Below are 18,601 nucleotides of genomic sequence, written 5' to 3' on the forward strand. Positions count from 1 at the left end.
TATTGATGGAACTCTCTGTCTGGGGCAGTGATGCTCTGTATTCTTGGTGCTTGGTGGGGCACAGTGGGAGGGCTTCTAGTGTGCTGGCCCCACTGATGGACCTCCTGATAGCCCCTGGTTTTTTTGGCCACTGTGTGACACAGAGTATTGGACTGGATGGGCCATTGGCCTGATCCAACATGGCTTCTCTTATGTTCTTATGTGACACAGAGTGTTGGACTGGATGGGCCATTGGACTGATCCAACATGGCTTCTCTTATGTTCTTCTGTGACACAAAGTGTTGGACTGGATGGGCCACTGGCCTGATCCAACAGGGCTTCTCTTATGTTCTTCTGTGACACAGAGTGTTCGACTGGATGAAGCCAGATCCAACATGGCTTCTCTGTTCATCTGTGACACAGAGTATTGGACTGGATGGGCCACTGGCCTGATCCAACAGGGCTTCTCTTATGTTCTTCTGTGACACAGAGTGTTGGACTGGATGGGCCATTGACCTGATCCAACATGGCTTCTCTTATGTTCTTATGTGACACAGAGTGTTGGACTGGATGTGCCATTGGCCTGATCCAACATGGCTTCTCTTATGTTCCTATGTGACACAGAGTGTTGGACTGGATGGGCCATTGGCCTGATCCAACATGGCTTCTCTTATGTTCTTATGTGACACAGAGTGTTGGACTGGATGGGCCATTGACCTGATCCAACAGGGCTTCTCTTATGTGACACAGAGTGTTGGACTGGATGGGCCATTGGCCTGATCCAACATGGCTTCTCTTATGTTCTCACAAAAGATCTTGTTGCCTTCATAGGTCTTGGAAACTCCACCCAGTTTGCCATTCCACACCTTAATAGAGGAATTCAGAGCAGAAAAACGAGATCCATCTGCCAAGTTGGAAGCTAATTCAATGAGATGGAAGAGCAGAATTATTGGACCCCGACACAGAAGAAGTTCATTCTCTCCAGGCTGTGAAGAATGAGGAACTCTGGGAAAAATCCGAACCAGTGATTCTGAGCTTTCAGTGGCTGGAGCCCGAAAGGTGTGGCAAGGAGGTGGTGGATGGGGTGATCTTGCAGCAATTCCAGGCCACCCTGCCCCCGGAGATGCAAAGCTGGGTCAGGGAATGTGGGCCCAAGGCGGTGGCCCTGGCAGAAAGATTCCTCCTGAGCCAGGAAGAAGACAGGACGCAGGAAGCCCTGGTGAGAAAGTTTCCTCCTGGGATCTCCAGAGGGGCTGAAGATGAAACAGATTATCCTACAAAAAACCCACCCTTTTCAGTGCTGATTTCTCCCCTTGGAAATCAGCCATGAAATATCCTTTGCTGTGCCTCTTTCCTTTCCTCATCTGCCCACTGCTTGTTTCAGGGTCTGTCAAAAGAGACTGGTGATTTCCCTGAGGCCGAGTGGGCTCCATCAGACCCAAGACCGAGGTTACTCTGCAGGGAATTACCAGGGGACGCTGAGGGAGATGCCAACTCCTTGGGTAAGTATTAATGGGGCAGGTGTCAGCTTGGTCTCCTTCTCTGAAGTCAACCTGTCTTGTTTTCCTCATGACAATGATTTTCCAGGTAGCTCGTGGCGCAAAGCTGCAGCACTGGAGTCCTAAGCTCTGCTCACAACCTGAGTTCGATCCCCGTTGGAAGCTGGGTTTTCAGGTAGCCGGCTTGAGGTTGACTCAGCATTCCATCCTTCTGAGATCAGTAAAATGAGTATCCAGTTTGCTGGGGGCGGGAGGCGTAGATGACTGGGGAAGGCAATGGCAAACCACTCCGTAAAAAGTCTGCCGTGAAAACGTTGTGAAAGCAACGTCACCCCACAGTCAGAAACGACTGGTGCTTGCACAGGGAACCTTTCCTTTCCTTGTTGCTGCTTGCAACGTATTTGTAAGAAAGGATTTTTGTACTTCTTTAACTTCAGAGCCAGTTCAGTGTAGTGGTTAAGCACGCGACTTTTATCTGGGAGAAACAGGTTTGATTCCCCACTTCTCCACTTTACAGCTGCTGGAATGGCCTTGGGTCAGCCATAGCTCTCGCAGAGCTGTCCTTTAAACGGCGGCTTCTGGGAGAGCTCTCTCAGCCCCACCTGCCTCACAGGGTGTCTGTTGTGGGGGGGGGGGAGGTAAAGAGATTGTGACTGCTCTGAGACTGAGATTCAGAGTATAGGGCGGGATATAAATCCAATATCATCAACATCTCCTTCTTTGTGTTTATGACTCTGACAGGTGGTATTATGTTAGCTGCTGTTGATTTTATTTTCATTGTTTTAGTGGCTTTTAGTGATTTGTTTTTACCAGGAAAGGAAAGGTCCCCTGTGCAAGCACCAGTCGTTTCTGACTCTAGGGTGACGTTGCTTTCACAATGTTTTCAGACTTTTGACGGGGTGGTTTGCCATTGCCTTCCCCAGTCATCTACGCTTCCCCCCCACCCCCAGCAAGCTGGATACTTATTTTACCGACCTCAGAAGGATGGAAGGCTGAGTCAACCTCGAGCCGGCTGCCTGAAAACCCAGCTTCCGCCGGGGATCAAAATCAGGTCGTGAGCAGAGCTTAGGACTGCAGTACGGCAGCTTTAATGCTCTGCGCCATGGGGCTCTTTTAATTTTTTTTTTTTACCCGGGATGCGCACAAACTGCATTTTTGCAGTTCGGTTCGTGGTCTGTGGATGAACCGTGAATCGAACTACGAACCCATACCAACCAGGAAGTCAGTTCATGAACTGACTCTGTTCCTGAACAGGGCCAGGATGTGGGAGTAGGCGGCTGCCTGGGGCGCCACCTGGCCTATGGGCACCACGAGGCACTCTGTCACATTCTCCAGGTGCAGGCAGGCAGGAGTCCAAAGCCAGTCCAAGGTCAAAGTCCAGGAGCCACGTCACCAATGCAGGATCACAAACCAGAATCAGAAGTCAGTGTCCAAAAGCCAAAAGGTCAGGGTGCCGAGGAAATCAAGAAGGTCAGGCTCAGGGATCAGGAAGGAGCGTGGATGCAAGCCAGAGAATAGACTTGTTGCTTCCACAAGGTTACCAGGTCCTGGGGGGGAGCTGTATGGGAGTCTCAATCAGCCTGCTCCCTGGGTAGCAGTGACTCTGCTAGAACTCAGGGCTGAGAGATGTGAAGCATCGGCCTGCCTCATGTCTTCGCTCTGAAAGTTCTTTCCGGAGCCTGCTTCAAACTCTTGAGATGGGAGGAGGAGAGCTTGGAGGAGACTGATCATCAACAGCTGACACTGGTGCCTGGAGAGTGATTGATGGGCCAGCTGCTGTTTGTTCAGCTGAGGAACTGGCTGGCAACTCTTCCAGATCTGTTAACCCTTCCAGCTCCTCCTCCTCAGGGCTCATGACACACTCCCTCTCCTCACGCCTGCTGCCTTCCTGACTTAACCGACGTTTGGGAAGCCTCGGCGAAGTCGGGGGTGGGGCGTGGCAGCAAGCATGCTCAGAGCCTGGCTCTAAGCGTGCCCGCTGCCTTTCTGACTTCACCGAGGCTCCAGAAGCCTCGGTGAAGTGGGGGGGGGGGCATGACGTCATCAGGTGGGTGGGTGCAGGGGCATGGGTTTTGGCCTGGGGCGCAAGAACTCCTAGCTCCGGGCCTGTTTGTGAGCCATTTAAAGTTTAAACCCCTGCTTTCTGCCCCCCGTGGCTTTTTTCGTGACCGTTCATGGCAGTTCTTCAGTTCACAAACATTGCTTCTCAAACCACGATTTCACGAACATCCCCAGTTTTTATATCTTTGGAACTGTTTCTAGGAAGAGAGTCTAGAAATAGTTCAGTGGAAATGCTTAAACATGCAGATCTATAGACTGGATGAATAAGAATGGACCAACTCAGAACAGCTGTGACAAAGTCATAGAGCTGTCTTAGCAGAGAGAGGGAGTCTTTCCCCCTTGGGACAGAATCTATATGACCCTAATTAACAAGGTGGTGCAGGGGTGGCTAAATTAAGGCTCAGGAGCCACATGTGGTTCCTTCGTACGTATTGTGTTACTCTCGGTGCCCCTCCGCCCCCCCCCCCCCAGTCATCTGGTTTGGAAAACGCATTTGTCTTTTAAAAATCACTTCTCCAAGTCAAGCCAACCGGTGGCTTGGAGAATGCATTTAAAGTTGCTTTCTTTCCCCCTCCCCCATCTATTTCCCTCCCTCCCGACTTCCTTCCTGAGAGCCAGTTTGGTGTAATGGTTAAGTGTGCAGACTCTTATCTGGGAGAACCGGGTTTGATTTCCCCACTCCTCCACTTGCACCTACTGGAATGGCCTTGAGTTAGCCATAGCTCTGGCAGAGGTTGTCCTTGAAAGGGCAGCTGCTGTGAGAGCCCTCTCAGCCCCACCCATCTGTTGTGGGGGGAGAAGATATAGGAAATTGTAAACCGCTCTGAGTCTCTAATTCAGAGAGAAGGGCGGGGTATAAATCTGCAATTCTTCTTCTTCGTTCCTATAAGCCGCTCTGTCTCTGATTCAGAGAGAAAGGCGGGGTATAAATCTGCAATTCTTCTTCCTCCTCCCTCCCTCCCTCCAACATCTCATGTTCATGTCTTGCGGCTCTCAAACATCTGTCGCTTATTCTATGTGGCTCTTAGGCTAAGCAAGTCTGGCCACCCCCGGATTGGATGAATAAGAACTGATAAATTCAGAATAGTTCAGACACAGTCATAGAACCATCTTGGCAGAGAGAGGGAGTGTCTTCCCCTTGGGGCAGAATCTGTATGACCTCAATTAGCAAGGAGGTGCAATTGGGGCTCTGAAAGTGGGTTGGCAACGGCATTTATCTCTTCCACCCTCTCTTCTCTCCCTCACAGATAGCGGAAGGGCACTGCCTGGTTGTTCTGGGCCTCCCCCTCATTGTGGAAGAGTGAAAGCATCATCTGTGAATCTAGTGGAGGTAGGGGAAGAACCCTAAGGGCTGGGGATACCCCAAATACCCCTGTCTCAGCACCCCAATGGATCCTTCAGGAGCACTCCCAAACACCTCACCCGTCACTCTCTGATGAGAAAGTTGCATTCGTTATTTGTGAGAAGAGAACATGTCCTTCTTCTTTCAGGGTCTGGTGACCTTTGAGGATGTGGCCGTGCACTTCTCAGAGGAGGAGTGGGCTCTGCTGGATCCGGACCAAAGAGCCCTGCACCAGGAAGTCATGGAGGAGAACTGCAGGAATCTGGCCTTTCTGGGTATGTCTCATAAGAGAAGAGCCCTGCTGGATCAGACCAGTGAAGGACCATCAGCTTCCTGTCTCACACAGTGGCCGACCAGTTCCTCTGGAAGGCCAAGAACAGGGCAGAGAGGCTGAGGCCTTCATAAGAACATCAGAAGCGCCCTGCTGGATCAGACCAGTGGTCCATCTAATCCAGCCGCCTGTCTCACACAGTGGCCAACCAGTTCCTCTGGAGGGCCAACAACAGGGCAAAGAGGCCGAGGCCTTTGATAAGAACATAAGCCGTGCTGGATCGGACCAGTGGTCCATCTAGTCCAGCGTCCTTTCTCACTCAGGGCCCAACCAGTTCCTCTGGGGGCCCAACAACAGGGCATAGAGGCCGAGGCCTTCATAAGAACATCAGAAGAGCCCTGCTGGATCAGACCAGTGGTCCATCTAGTCCAGCATCCTGTCTCACACAGGAGCAAACCAGTTCCTCTGGAGGGCCAGCAACAGGGCAGGGAGGCTGAGGCCTTCATAAGAACATAAGAAGTGCCCTGCTGGATCAGACCAGTGGTCCATCTAGTCCAGCATCCTGTCTCACACAGGGGCAAACCAGTTCCTCTGGAGAGCCAGGAACACGGCAGAGAGGCTGAGGCCTTCGTAAGAACATCAGAAGAGCCCTGCTGGATCAGACCAGTGGTCCATCTAGTCCAGCCTCCTGTCTCACACACTGGCCAACCAGTTCCTCTGGAGGGCCAACAACAGGGCAAAGAGGCCGAGGCCTTCATAAGAACATAAGCCGTGCTGGATGAGACCAGTGGTCCATCTAGTCCAGCGTCCTTTCTCACTCAGGGCCCAACCAGTTCCTCTGGGGGCCCAACAACAGGGCATAGAGGCCGAGGCCTTCATAAGAACATCAGAAGAGCCCTGCTGGATCAGACCAGTGGTCCATCTAGTCCAGCATCCTGTCTCACACAGGAGCAAACCAGTTCCTCTGGAGGGCCAGCAACAGGGCAGGGAGGCTGAGGCCTTCATAAGAACATAAGAAGTGCCCTGCTGGATCAGACCAGTGGTCCATCTAGTCCAGCATCCTGTCTCACACAGGGGCAAACCAGTTCCTCTGGAGAGCCAGGAACACGGCAGAGAGGCTGAGGCCTTCATAAGAACATAAGAAGTGCCCTGCTGGATCAGACCAGTGGTCCATCTAGTCCAGCATCCTGTCTCACACAGGGGCAAACCAGTTCCTCTGGAGAGCCAGGAACACGGCAGAGAGGCTGAGGCCTTCGTAAGAACATCAGAAGAGCCCTGCTGGATCAGACCAGTGGTCCATCTAGTCCAGCAACCTGTCTCACACAGGGCCCAGCCAGTTTCTCTGAAGGGCCAACAGCATGGTAGAGAGGCCTTCCCCTGATTTTGCCTCTGGGCTCTGGGATTCAGAGGCTTCGTGCCTCTGAATGTGGAGTTCCCCTCAGCCATCGTGGCTAGTAGCCATTGATTGACTATCCTCCATGAATCTATATAATCCCTTTATTCCTGTGGCCGTCACTACATCCTCTGGCAGTGAACTCCACATTTTAATCCTGGGGTCCCCAACCCCCGGGCCATGGCCTGTAAGCAACCGGGCCATGAGTTGCATAATTATTTTGTTATATGTTACCGTGTAATGCTAATAATAATACATTGGATTTATATCCGGCCCCCTACTTTGAATTTCAGAGTGTCAGAGCGGCTCACAATCTTCTTTATCTTCCTCCCACACAACAAACACCCTGTGAGGTGGGTGGGGCTGAGAGAACTCTTACACAGCTGCCGTTTCAAAGACAACTCCTGCTAGAGCTATGGCCGACCCAAGGCCATTCCAGCAGCTGCAAGTGGAGGAGTGGGGAATCAAACCCGGTTCTCCCGGATAAGAGTCTGCACACATAACCACCACACCAAACTAATAGAAATAAAGTGCACAGTTGTATTATTCCCGAAACCATCACCCCACCCCACTTGGTGGAAAAATTATCTTCCACAAAACTGGTCCCTGGTGCCAAAAAGGTTGGACGGTGGCTCAATGGTAGAGCATCTGCTTGGGAAGCAGAAGGTCCCAGGTTCAATCCCTGGCATCTCCAAAAAAGGGTCCAGGCAAATAGGTGTGAAAAACCTCAGCTTGAGACCCTGGAAAGCTGCTGCCAGTCTGAGAAGACAATACTGACTTTGATGGACCGAGGGTCTGATTCAGTACAAGGCAGCTTCATATGTTCATATATGACCACTATAATTTTAATCAGTCTCTGTGTAAAGCAGTATTTCCCTTTGTCCACTGTGAACCTACTGCCCTTCAGCTTCATTAGATACCCTTAGGTTTCAGTATTTGGGAGAGGGAGAAAAAGTTCTCTAATTTTATAAAACTCTTTGCCTCCTGATGTAGCCAATCTTCCAAGAGCTTTCAGGCCTCTTCTTACAGGGCCCACTAAGCTCTTGGAGGATTGGCTACATTGGGATATGTGTGGCCTAATATGCAACCCATACATAATCTTTATAAACCTCTGTCATATTCCCAGGGTTTTTCTTTGTCCCAGGAACGCCTCCTGATGTAGCCAATCCTCCAAGACCTTATGAGGCTCTTCTAACAGCGCCTACTGTAAGCTCTTAGAGGATTGGCTACATCGGGGTGTGTGGCCTAATATTTTTAAATTTACCTTAAATTTGTATGCCGCCCACTCCATATACAGACTCCAGGCGGCTCACAGTCATAATATAACAATACTTTATGATGATAAAATCAACACATATAAACAATTTATAATGTAAAACTTAAAAACGGTGCTATAAAATTTCTTGCCAAGTTAGTCCAGCTTCGTTTTAGCTCTTATTTCTCTGCATAGCTCTATTGCAGGGATGGCCAACGGTAGCTCTCCAGATGTTTTTTTGCCTACAACTCCCATCAGCCCCAACCAGCATGGCCAATGGCTGGGGCTGATGGGAGTTGTAGGCAAAAAAAAACATCTGGAGAGCTACCGTTGGCCACCCCTGCATTGGGTGTCATATAGGTAGAGGATCATATTCAGCAGATATCCAAAGGAGTTCCTGCTACAAAAAAAGCCCTGCATATTCCCCCCTTAGTTGTCTCTTTTCTGAACTGAAAACTCCCAGGCTCTTCAGCCTTTCCTCACAGGGAAGATCCTCCAGTCCCCTCATTATCTTGGTTGCCCTACTCTATACTTTTCCCACTCTCTGGTTCTGATCATACCACATTCAGATGCTACCTGTGTTAAGTCTGTCAGGTGGAGGGGTTGGGGTTGCATCATGCCACCCCGGGGCTTTTTTGGTAGCAGGAACTCCTTTGCCTATTAGGCCATACCCCCACCTGATGTAGCCAATCCTCCAAGAGCTTGCAGGGCTCTTAGTACAGGGCCTACTGTAAGCTCCAGGAGGATTGGCTTCACCAGGGGGTGTGACCTAATATGCAAATGAGTTCCTGCTGCAAAAAAAGCCCTGGTGCCACCTCTCTTTAAATGTCATCTAAGATCCCAACCTTCACACACACACCAACTTCCCGCTGTTCTGGGTTGTTAGCATTTATGGCATCTCTTCTCAGGGATATGGAACTCAGCCTTGGAGTGAGATCATCGTGGAAGCTGCATTAGAAGCCTTCAGAGATGAATGCAGGAAGCTGCCCCCTAGACTGCTGGGAGTTTCATTTTTCCTGCTCTATGTCAAAGATTCCCCACTCCTCCACTTGCAGCTGCTGGAATGGCCTTGGGTTAGCCATAGCTCTCGCAGAGCTGTCCTTGAAAGGGCAGCTGCTGTGAGAGCTCTCTCAGCCCCACCCACCTCACAGGGTTTCTGTTGTGTATGTGTGAGGAAAGGTAAAGGAGATTGTGAGCTGCTCTGAGACTGAGATTCAGAGTGAAGGGCGGGGTATAAATCCAATATATTTTTCTTCTAAAAAGAACGCTGTTCACTTTCTCCCCATGATTTGCCTTCCTGGAGTGATTTCAAAACATGCTGAGCAAGCAGAAGCCGCATTCCGATACAAGTCTGATGCTTTCTTGTTTGCACTACCCATCTCTACAGCATATAAAGCTCTGGCGCATACTGTTTTTTAATTTCATTGAATGCCCACAGGTTCCTATGTTGTGAGGAGAAGAAGACTGCAGATATATACCCCACCCTTCTCTCTGAATTAGAGACTCAGAGCAGCTTACAATCTCCTTTGTCTTCTTCCCCCACAACAGATACTCTGTGAGGTGGGGGGGGGGGGTGCTGAGAGAGCTCTCACAGCAGCTGCCCTTTCAAGGACAACTTCTGTGATAGCTATGGCTAACCCAAGGCCATTCCAGCAGGTGCAAGTGGAGGACTGGAGAATCAAACCCGGTTCTCTCAGATAAGAGTCCGCACACTCAACCAATACACCAAACTGGCTCTCCACCTGCTTTCTCTACCATCTCTATCTCATGCATAATTTTGTAAACCTCTGTCATGTCACCCCTCAGTCATCATTTCTCCAAATTAAAGAGCCTTAATCTCTCTAACCTTTCTTCAGGGAGAAGGTGTTCTATCCCCTTAATCATTTGGTTGTCCCTTTCTGCATCTTTTTCCAATGCTGTAATATCTTTTTTAATAATAATAATAATAATAGATTTTATTTATATCCCGCCCTCCCCGCCTAGGCGGCTCAGGGCGGCTAACAACATTTCACACAATTAACATAAATAGATAAAACTTTAAATTTAACAATTAAAAGAAATTAAACATAAAAACCAATTGATTAAGTTAAAATACATAATTCAAATTACATTAAATTTTTTGAGGTGTTATGACCAGAACAATACTCAGTATGCCAACTGAAGGCGCACCATGGATTTATACAGGGGCATTATGATACTGGCTGATTTGTTTCAGTCACCTTCCTTACATTCCCCATAGACTTTGACATAGACACTGTATTAAAAATAAGGAGTATCATGTTCGAATTTTGATTGAAATGGCACAGTCCAAAATGGTTTAATTCACTGGTGGAAAATTCCATTTCTCTTTCTCTTTATTCCAACAGAGAGGGAGAACAAGAGAGGAGCAAAACAGCGCAGAAAGAAACCTGAAGACCAACAACAAAGGAGGAAGGAATTTGTTGATTCTGACGATTTCTATTCCCACGAAATTCCAGTTCAAGAGGAAGGTCACAGAGAATACAAATGTTCAGAGTGTGGAAAGAGCTTCAGTCGGAGAACACGCCTTACTTCCCACAAAAGAATCCACACTGGGGAGAGACCATATACATGTCTAGACTGTGGAAAGAGCTTTATTCAGAAGGAGCATCTCACTACACATCAAAGAATCCATACAGGGGAGAAACCATATACATGCCCAGACTGTGGAAGGAGCTTCATTTGGAGTTCAGACCTATCTTCCCATCGAAGAATCCACACAGGAGAGAAACCATATATATGCTCAGAGTGTGGAAAGAGCTTCCGTCAGAAAGGGGGCCTCACTTCCCATCAAATAATCCACACAGGGGAGAAACCATATACATGCCCAGACTGTGGAAAGAGCTTCAGTTGGAGCTCAAACCTTACTTCCCATCAAAAAATCCACACAGTAGAGAAACCATATAATTGCTCAGAGTGTGGGAAAGGCTTCATTCACAAGTCCAGCTTTGCTTCCCATCAAAGAATACACACTGGGGAGAAGCCATATATATGCTCAGAGTGTGGGAAGACTTTCAGTTTCTACTCCAGTTTTTATTCCCATCAAAGAGTCCACACGGGAGAGAAACCATATAAATGTTACGTGTGTGGAAAGTGCTTCAGTCAGAGCTCAAACCTTGCTTCCCATCAAAGAGTCTGCACAGGGCTGAAACCATATATATGCTCAGTGTGGAAACAGCTTCAGTCAGTGGTCAATCTGTCCTTCCCATTACATATTACAGACGGGGAAGAAACCATATAAGTGCTATGAGTTGTGAAGAGATCTTCAGGCAGAAGGTCTCACGTCTTAATTCCTGTCCAGAAATCGGCATGGGGGAGAAACCACATTCATGATCAGAGTGTGGGAAAGGCTTCAATCAGTGGCCACACCTTGCTCCCCACCAAAAAATCTGCACAGGGGCCAAGTTGTAGGAAGCAAATTGGTCAAGTACACAGCCCAGCTATAAATGCCTCCTAGTATCTGACTTTCCATACTTGAGAAAGTGTTAAACGTTGGCACCTTAAGGGTTTCTTAAGCAATTATGGACTCTTATAGCAGGGGTGGCCAACAGTAGCTCTCCAGATGTTTTTTGCCTACAACTCCCATCAGCCATGCTGGCTGGGGCTGATGGGAGTTGTAGGCAAAAAAACATCTGGAGAGCTACCGTTGGCCCCCTCGCCTTATAGAATTCTTTCAGTGCTGCTTCCACAGTGATTTTGCAGCTGAAGTGCTTCAATTTGCCTGAGGGCAGCGATCTTTGACATTCAGCGATCTTTCCCTACACATTGCACGGGACTTCTCAGCAATATGCAGTGCTGTTGACCCAGGCCTCTCTCTTGCACTGCCCTCCTGGATCAGGACTGGTTAGTTCAATTTTGTAGCAGTTCCATTCTGCTCAGTTTTGGAGGACAAGAGCTAGACTGTGTTGCTCGTTGATGGCCGCTCTCCCCCTGAGCTCTGTTTTCCTCAAAACCCGATTCAGTATGATCTCTTTCAGAAAGCTGGCAGTCAAAGAATCTTTGGATACTCTATAGCAGATATAAGTTTTGCAGGTAACGCCCAGATCCGCATTATTTTCTTTGCTAAAGCTCCCAGCCACAGGGCAAATTAGGCATTAAAATCCCAGGGAGAAATCCTCGGGAGATTGAGCTGATCGAGGCTGGGTAAAGAGTCAGCAGCCATGGCGTATTTACTGCAGTGTTGTTGCCGGGCCAAGAAGCTGACCTCGGAATGCCGACAGTGCTGCGCCCACCACACTGGCCATGGATACAGGCTGCGACCGAGTCCCGCTCTTGTGAAAATGGGACATGCAGTGAGGAGGCGCTGATGCTGCTCTCTGCCATGGAAGCAGGAGATGGGGACCTGCCCTTGCCAGCGCAACGGCGGCGGCCCCTCAATCTGTCCCCTGCTCTGCCCCTTAGCAGGTGCCTTTTCATGGCCTTGATTCAGAGCAGGTGGGAGCTTTTGAGACTCAGCCTTCCTTTCCTATCCCACCTGCACCCACAAAAAACTCATTCAGCCCCCGGGGCCATTCCTCAACCCTTCCCTGCAGCCAAAAGTGGGGCTTTCAGACTGCCTGGGCTGAGCAGCCATAATTGTCCCGCCTCCATGCTCTCTTTTTCCAATGCTGGGGCACACAAAAAGGATGAATTCAAATTGCAATGGTAACTTTGCAACCCCGGCTCTCTTCCGGGCAGTTCGTAGCAAGGCTGTAGAATTTGCCGGCTGGAGCTCGGATTTAGAAGGGTCAAACCCAGGAGTGATTGACTCTTAGCCAGGGGTGGAATTCTAGTGGGGGCGCCTTTGCATATTAGGCCACACACCCGCTGATGTAGCCAATCCTCCAAGAGCTTACAAGGCACTTTTTTGTAAGCTCTTGGAGGATTGGCTACATCAGCAGGGTGTGGCCTAATATGCAAAGGAGCTCCTGCTAGAATTCCACCCCTGCTCTTAGCTATCTAGGTGTTTAGGGGCTGATCCACTAGCGTGAGGAGCAGAGATCTCTAGTGGGTCCAATCCGTAAGATTCTTCAGTCCAGGCAAATAGTTGGGAAAGGGGATAAAAACTTCAATAAGAAGGAGGAATCCATAGGTGAGGAAAGCAAACTGAAATATCTTATTTCAGAGTCCCGTTTTTAGTTTTCCTGATTTTATAGGGTCTCTTGAGGATAAAGAACAATTAGCTCCTCAGGAGAAGCTGTACGTTAAGAAGCAAGGAAGAACAATGAGGTTACCAGCATGTGCATTGATCCGAAGCAAAATTCAGCATTTGTAAATGCAGGTTGCTTTTTATTAGGAGCAACTGAAGTGATACAAAACAAATGTTCAAGCTTTCAGATTCTGCAGACCTTTTTAACAGGATGGATTTTATTTTATTTGCGGGGGGGGGGGGTGGAGGTCAGTTCCAGGCCCTGATCTTCTCTCGCTAGTGCAAGATCTTAAGATCCTGCCCTGAAACAGTCCACCCCCTCCCTCCATACATCCAAATGGATGAAGAGTTCTGGAGAGCTCAAAAGCTTGCACCATTTTGTGTTATTTTTACTGGTCCTTTAAAAAAAAAAAAACCATCCTGAGGTTTCTGTTTTAGGAGGAAGGACAAAAGCGACTAGTTGACGGTTCAACTTCATTAATTTGTTTCATGAAGGAGCAGATTTATATGCAGTAGCTTTTCTGCTGTGCTGTTTTATATTGTCGTTTTAGCTGATGTTTTATCGTAGGTGTTACCAGCCTCTTTATGTCACACTGTTTTTTCTGCTGTTACTTGCTTTTTTCATGTTTTCTTTTAATTGCTGTAAACCACCTCATGAGTTTTTGGCCCGGAATGTTGAGTATGAATAAACAAGCCTCAATGAGGACTAAGCAAGAGAGAGATCTTGGGGTCATGGTAGATAACTCACTGAAAATGTCGAGACAGTGTGCGATTGCGATAAAAAAGGCCAATGCCATGCTGGGAATTATTAGGAAGGGAACTGAAAACAAATCAGCCAGTATCATAATGTCCCTGTATAAATCGATGGTGTGGTCTCATTTGGAATACTGTATACAATTCTGTTCACCGCACCTCAAAAAGGATATTATAGCATTGGGAAAAGTCCAGAAAAGGGCAACTAGAATGATTAAAGGGTTGGAACACTTTCCCTGTGAAGAAAGGTTAAAACGCTTGGAGCTCTTTAGCTTGGAGAAACGTCGACTGAGGGGTGACATGATAGAGGTTTACAAGATTATGCATGGGATGGAGAAAGTAGAAAAAGAAGTACTTTTCTCTCTTTCTTACAATAGCCCGCTTCAAGAGGGGATTGGATAAAAATATGGAGCAGAGGTCCATCAGTGGCTATTAGCCACAGTATGTATATTTTGGCCACTGTGTGACACAGAGTGTTGGACTGGATGGGCCATTGGCCTGATCCAACATGGCTTCTCTTATGTTCCTTAAGATGTTTTCTTTGTATTTCTCCCATGGGGTCCAGGGAACTGGGCAAAGGAAGCTCTGGCTCTTTCCTTCCTTCCCCAGGAGACCGGGGGGGGGGGGGGGAACCTCAGCCAATAGGAGAGAGGCTTGGCTCAGTAGCTCCACTTTGCAATTGAGAGAGCTTGGCAAAGCAAGCTGTTCCTCCCCCCCTTCCTCCCCAAGTGAGGAGCCTCAGCCAATGAAGAAAATAGAGGTTTTGCTCTGTAGCTCCTGTGCAACTGAGCAAGCCTTGCAAAGCAAGCTATTATACAGTAGGAAGCAAGAGAGAGGGAGAAGGAAGCAGATGATAGCCAGTTGCTCAGGGGCCTGATTCGGCCCCTGAAATGCATGTTTGACACCCCTGTGATAAAAGGTAAAAGTAGTCCCCTGTGCAAGCTGGAGTGACATCGCCTCAGGACATTTTCATGGCAGACTGTTTACGGGGTGGTTTGCCATTGCCTTCCCCAGTCATCTACACTTCTCCCCACCCCCAGCAAGCTGGGTCCTCATTTGACCGACCTCGGAGGGATGGCAGGCTGAGTCAACCTTGAGCCGGCTACCTGAACCAGCTTCCGCTGGGATCGAACTCAGGTCGTGAAGAAGAAGAAATTGGATTTATATCCCGCCCTCCACTCTGAAGAGTCTCAGAGCGGCTCACAATCTCCTTTACCTTCCTCCCCCACAACAGACACCCTGTGAGGTGGGTGGGGCTGGAGAGGGCTCTCACAGCAGCTGCCCTTTCAAGGACAGAGGCTCAGAGCGGCCTACAATCTCCTTTCCCTTCCTCCCTCACAACAGACACCCTGTCAGGTGGGTGGGGCTGGAGAGGGCTCTCACAGCAGCTGCCCTTCAAGGACAGAGGCTCAGAGCGGCCTACAATCTCCTTTCCCTTCCTCCCCCACAACAGACACCCTGTGAGGTGGGTGGGGCTGAGAGGGCTCTCACAGCAGCTGCCCTTTCAAGGACAAAGGCTCAGAGCGGCCTACAATCTCCTTTCCCTTCCTCCCCCACAACAGACACCTATGAGGTGGGTGGGGCTGAGAGGGCTCTCACAGCAGCTGCTCTTTCAAGGACAGAGGCTCAGAGCGGCCTACAATCTCCTTTCCCTTCCTCCCCCACAACAGACACCCTGTGTGGTGGGTGGGGCTGGAGAGGGCTCTCACAGCAGCTGCCCTTTCAAGGACAACCTCTGCGAGGGCTATGGCTGACTCAAGGCCATTCCAGCAGGTACAAGTGGAGGAGTGGGGAATCAAACCCGGTTCTCCCAGATAAGAGTCCGCCCTGTCTTCACGGGAGGGTGATGTAAACATAAAAGCAATCAATCAATTTTTTTTTAAATGTGACTTTCTCAGCTGCTTAGGATCACAAGGAGACGAAAAGAGGAGACTCCTGGTAGGGTGGAAGAAATCTAGACCTGAGGCTCGGTCAGCCTGCAGAGAGATCGCAGGCCCTTTGTGAACAAGAGGGAAGCTGGATTCTGAAAACAGGAAAGACTGAACTAGGTCACACTGTCACAGTGATGAGAACAGAAGTCAACTGCAGACTCTAGCAACTAAGGCACGGAGTGGCTGTTTCAAGCGTTTAGTGAGCATATCTCCAAAATCTTAACAATAACAACAAAATGTACTTTCAGTTAAGCAACCACAAGGAGCTTTATTGTTTGGTGCCAGGCAGTGGAATGAACAAGCTTCTATGCAGTTAGGGGATCAGACCAAAAAGGGCTTGCCTTCGCCCCCAAAACTTGCTGCAATACCAGGGTCATAAAAACACGGTGCAAAGGTTGCAACAGTGAAGGGAAAAAAACACATATTCTAAAGACTGTTCTTATGCACAATGTACTTTTTAAATAATATTGTTATATTCAGAACACAGTGTGTGTGCGGCAACACCTAATGAGCAAAATGTACAAAGAAAGGCTTTCCGAGAGCCGAAAACCAGCTTCACAACTGCACAAAAATTATCAAGAACATGAGCATCTAATATGAAGATAGATCCAAGCGAGTAGCCATGTTAGTCTGAAGCAATGTTGCAATGTTAAGAACATAAGAGAAGCCGTGTTGGATCAGACCAATGGCCCATCCAGCCCAACATTCTGTGTCACATAAGAACATAAGAGAAGCCATGTAGGATCAGGCCAATGGCCCATCCAGTCCAACACTCTGTGTCACAGAAGAACATAAGAGAAGCCATATTGGATCAGGCCAACGGCCCATCCAGTCCAACACTCTGTTTCACACAGTGGCAAAAAAATTTATATATACACACACACTGTGGCTAATAGCCATTGATGGACCTCTGCTCCATATTTTTATCTAAACCCCTCTTGAAGCTGGCTATGCTTGTGGCCGCCACCACCTCCTGTGGCAGTGAATTCCACATGTTAATCACCCTTTCGGTGAAGAAGTACTTCCTTTTATCCGTTTTAACCTGACTGCTAAGCAATTTCATTGAATGCCCACGAGTTCTTGTACTGCGAGAAAGGAAGAAAAGGACTTCTTTCTCTACTTTCTGCATCCCATGCATAATCTTGTGAACCTGTATCATGTCACCCCGCAGTTGACTTTTCTCCAAGCTAAAGAGCCCCAAGCATTTTAACCTTTCTTCATAGGGAAAGTGTTCCAAACCTTTAATCATTCTAGTTGCTCTCTGGACTTTTTCCAATGCTATATCCTTTTTGAGGTGCAGTGACCAGAATTGTACACAGTTAAGAGTCAAATGTTAAGAGTCGAATAGCACCTTTAAGACCAACGAAGTTTTATTCAGGCTGTGAGCTTTTGTGTGCAGGCACAGTTTGTCAAACAGAATGGAATCAGATATGTATCCTCTAATTTTTTTTTTGACTGACATAGTCCTTGATGACGCAGTCACTGACAATTCACTGACTTGTTATAAGAAGACGATTCGCTTTGAAACAGGAAGAACACAGTCCTGTTACAGTCATAAGAACAAGTTATAAGGGCAGAAGAACAGAAGACTAGCTGGAAAAGGGACAACACAGTCCTGTTACAGTCATAAGAAACAGGAAGGCAGGACCAGAACCAGTGGGTTGAAATTAAATCAACAGAGTTTCCGGGTCAACAATAGGAAGAACTTCCTGACCGTTAGAACAATTCCTCAGTGGAACAGGCTTCCTCGGGAGGTGGTGGGCTCTCCTTCCTTGGAGGTTTTTAAACAGAGGCTAGATGGCCATCTGACAGCAATGAAGATCCTGTGAATTCAGGGGGAGGAGCTATTTGTGAGTTTCCTACATTGTGCAGGGGGTTGGCCTAGATGACCCTGGAGGTCCCTTCCAAGTCTATGATTCTATGAAAGAGGCCTCTCCTAACTTGGAGGTTTTTCAACAGAGGCTAGATGGCCATCTGACAGTGAAGATCCTGTGAATTTACGGGAAGGTTTTTGTGAGTTTCCTGCGTTGTGCAGGGGGTTGGACCAGATGACCCTGGAGGTCCCTTCCAACTCTAGGATTCTATGATTCTAAGTTATGACAGAAGAACGGAAGACGACTAGCTGGAAAAGGAGGAACACAGTCCGTTTACAGGACTGCGCTCTTCCTCTTTAAAAATGAATCTTCTGTAGTTATAACAAGTCAGTGAATTGTTGGTGGCTCTGTCAGCAAGGACTAGTCAGCCAAAACAATTATAGGATACAGTACATACAAAGTCTTTCAAGGTCTACTGTTCCAAATTTCAAATAAGAGAAAATCACCATTCTAAAGTGTTACAGAGGAATGTGTGCAGAGAGATCCCAGCGGTGTGCACTGTGTCAATCTGTGCTGCCCTTCAGACGAATCCGCTATCACCAATGCCATCCCAGCTACACTATTTTGTTTTACTTGGTGTGGTTATTGTTGGAATCAAGCATGGTGATCATGTTAACTCCCACCAAGTGCTGAAGTAACATGTTCCTTTAACAGCACCCACAAATCTGCGCAAAGCATGAATTAAATTCTCAAAACCCACCGATGCACATGTAATAATTGAGACCGCACTGCAAAAATATGAAGAAATAAATCAGCATAATGTCTCCGGAACAAACTTGTTAAGAACATAAGAGAAGCCATGTTGGATCAGACCAAAGGCCCATCCAGTCCAACACTGTGTCACATAGTGGCCAGAAAAAAAACCAGGTGCCATCAGGAGGTCCATCCGTGGGGCCAGGACACTGGAAGCCCTCCCACTATTGCCCTCCCCCCCAAACACCAAGAATACAGAGCATCACTTGCTATTAGCCACTTAAATTGTGGCTAATAGCCACCAATAGACCTCTGCTCCAGATGTTTATCCAATCCCCTCTTGAAGCTGTCTATAATTGCAGCTGCCACCAACTCCTGTGACAGTGAATTCCATGTGTTAAGCA

General features: G+C 48.1%; 1 protein-coding gene across 1 annotated transcript; it reads left to right on the forward strand.

Annotated features, from left to right (window-relative positions):
* The first annotated feature begins 1,102 nt into the window (after positions 1-1,102).
* LOC132571728 (zinc finger protein 501-like) lies at positions 1,103-13,662 on the forward strand. The gene is made up of 5 exons (XM_060238523.1): positions 1,103-1,198; positions 1,364-1,481; positions 4,787-4,869; positions 5,030-5,156; positions 10,167-13,662. Exons 1-5 carry the CDS (start codon positions 1,103-1,105, stop codon positions 11,057-11,059), a joined length of 1,317 nt encoding a protein of 438 aa, XP_060094506.1. The 3' UTR covers positions 11,060-13,662.
* The last annotated feature ends 4,939 nt before the right edge of the window (positions 13,663-18,601 follow it).

Source organism: Heteronotia binoei, chromosome 5, assembly GCF_032191835.1.
Source record: "Heteronotia binoei isolate CCM8104 ecotype False Entrance Well chromosome 5, APGP_CSIRO_Hbin_v1, whole genome shotgun sequence".
Lineage (NCBI taxonomy): Eukaryota > Metazoa > Chordata > Lepidosauria > Squamata > Gekkonidae > Heteronotia > Heteronotia binoei.

What these genes read in the sequence shown, in the direction of transcription:
- LOC132571728 (XM_060238523.1), top strand. Translation starts at nt 1,103, where the DNA reads ATGCAAAGCTGGGTCAGGGAATGTGGGCCCAAGGCGGTGGCCCTGGCA. An exon ending in GGGAGATGCCAACTCCTTGG is followed by an intron (nt 1,482 to 4,786) that starts GTAAGTATTAAT and finishes TCTCCCTCACAG; the next exon opens with ATAGCGGAAGGGCACTGCCT. An exon ending in CAGGAATCTGGCCTTTCTGG is followed by an intron (nt 5,157 to 10,166) that starts GTATGTCTCATA and finishes TTATTCCAACAG; the next exon opens with AGAGGGAGAACAAGAGAGGA.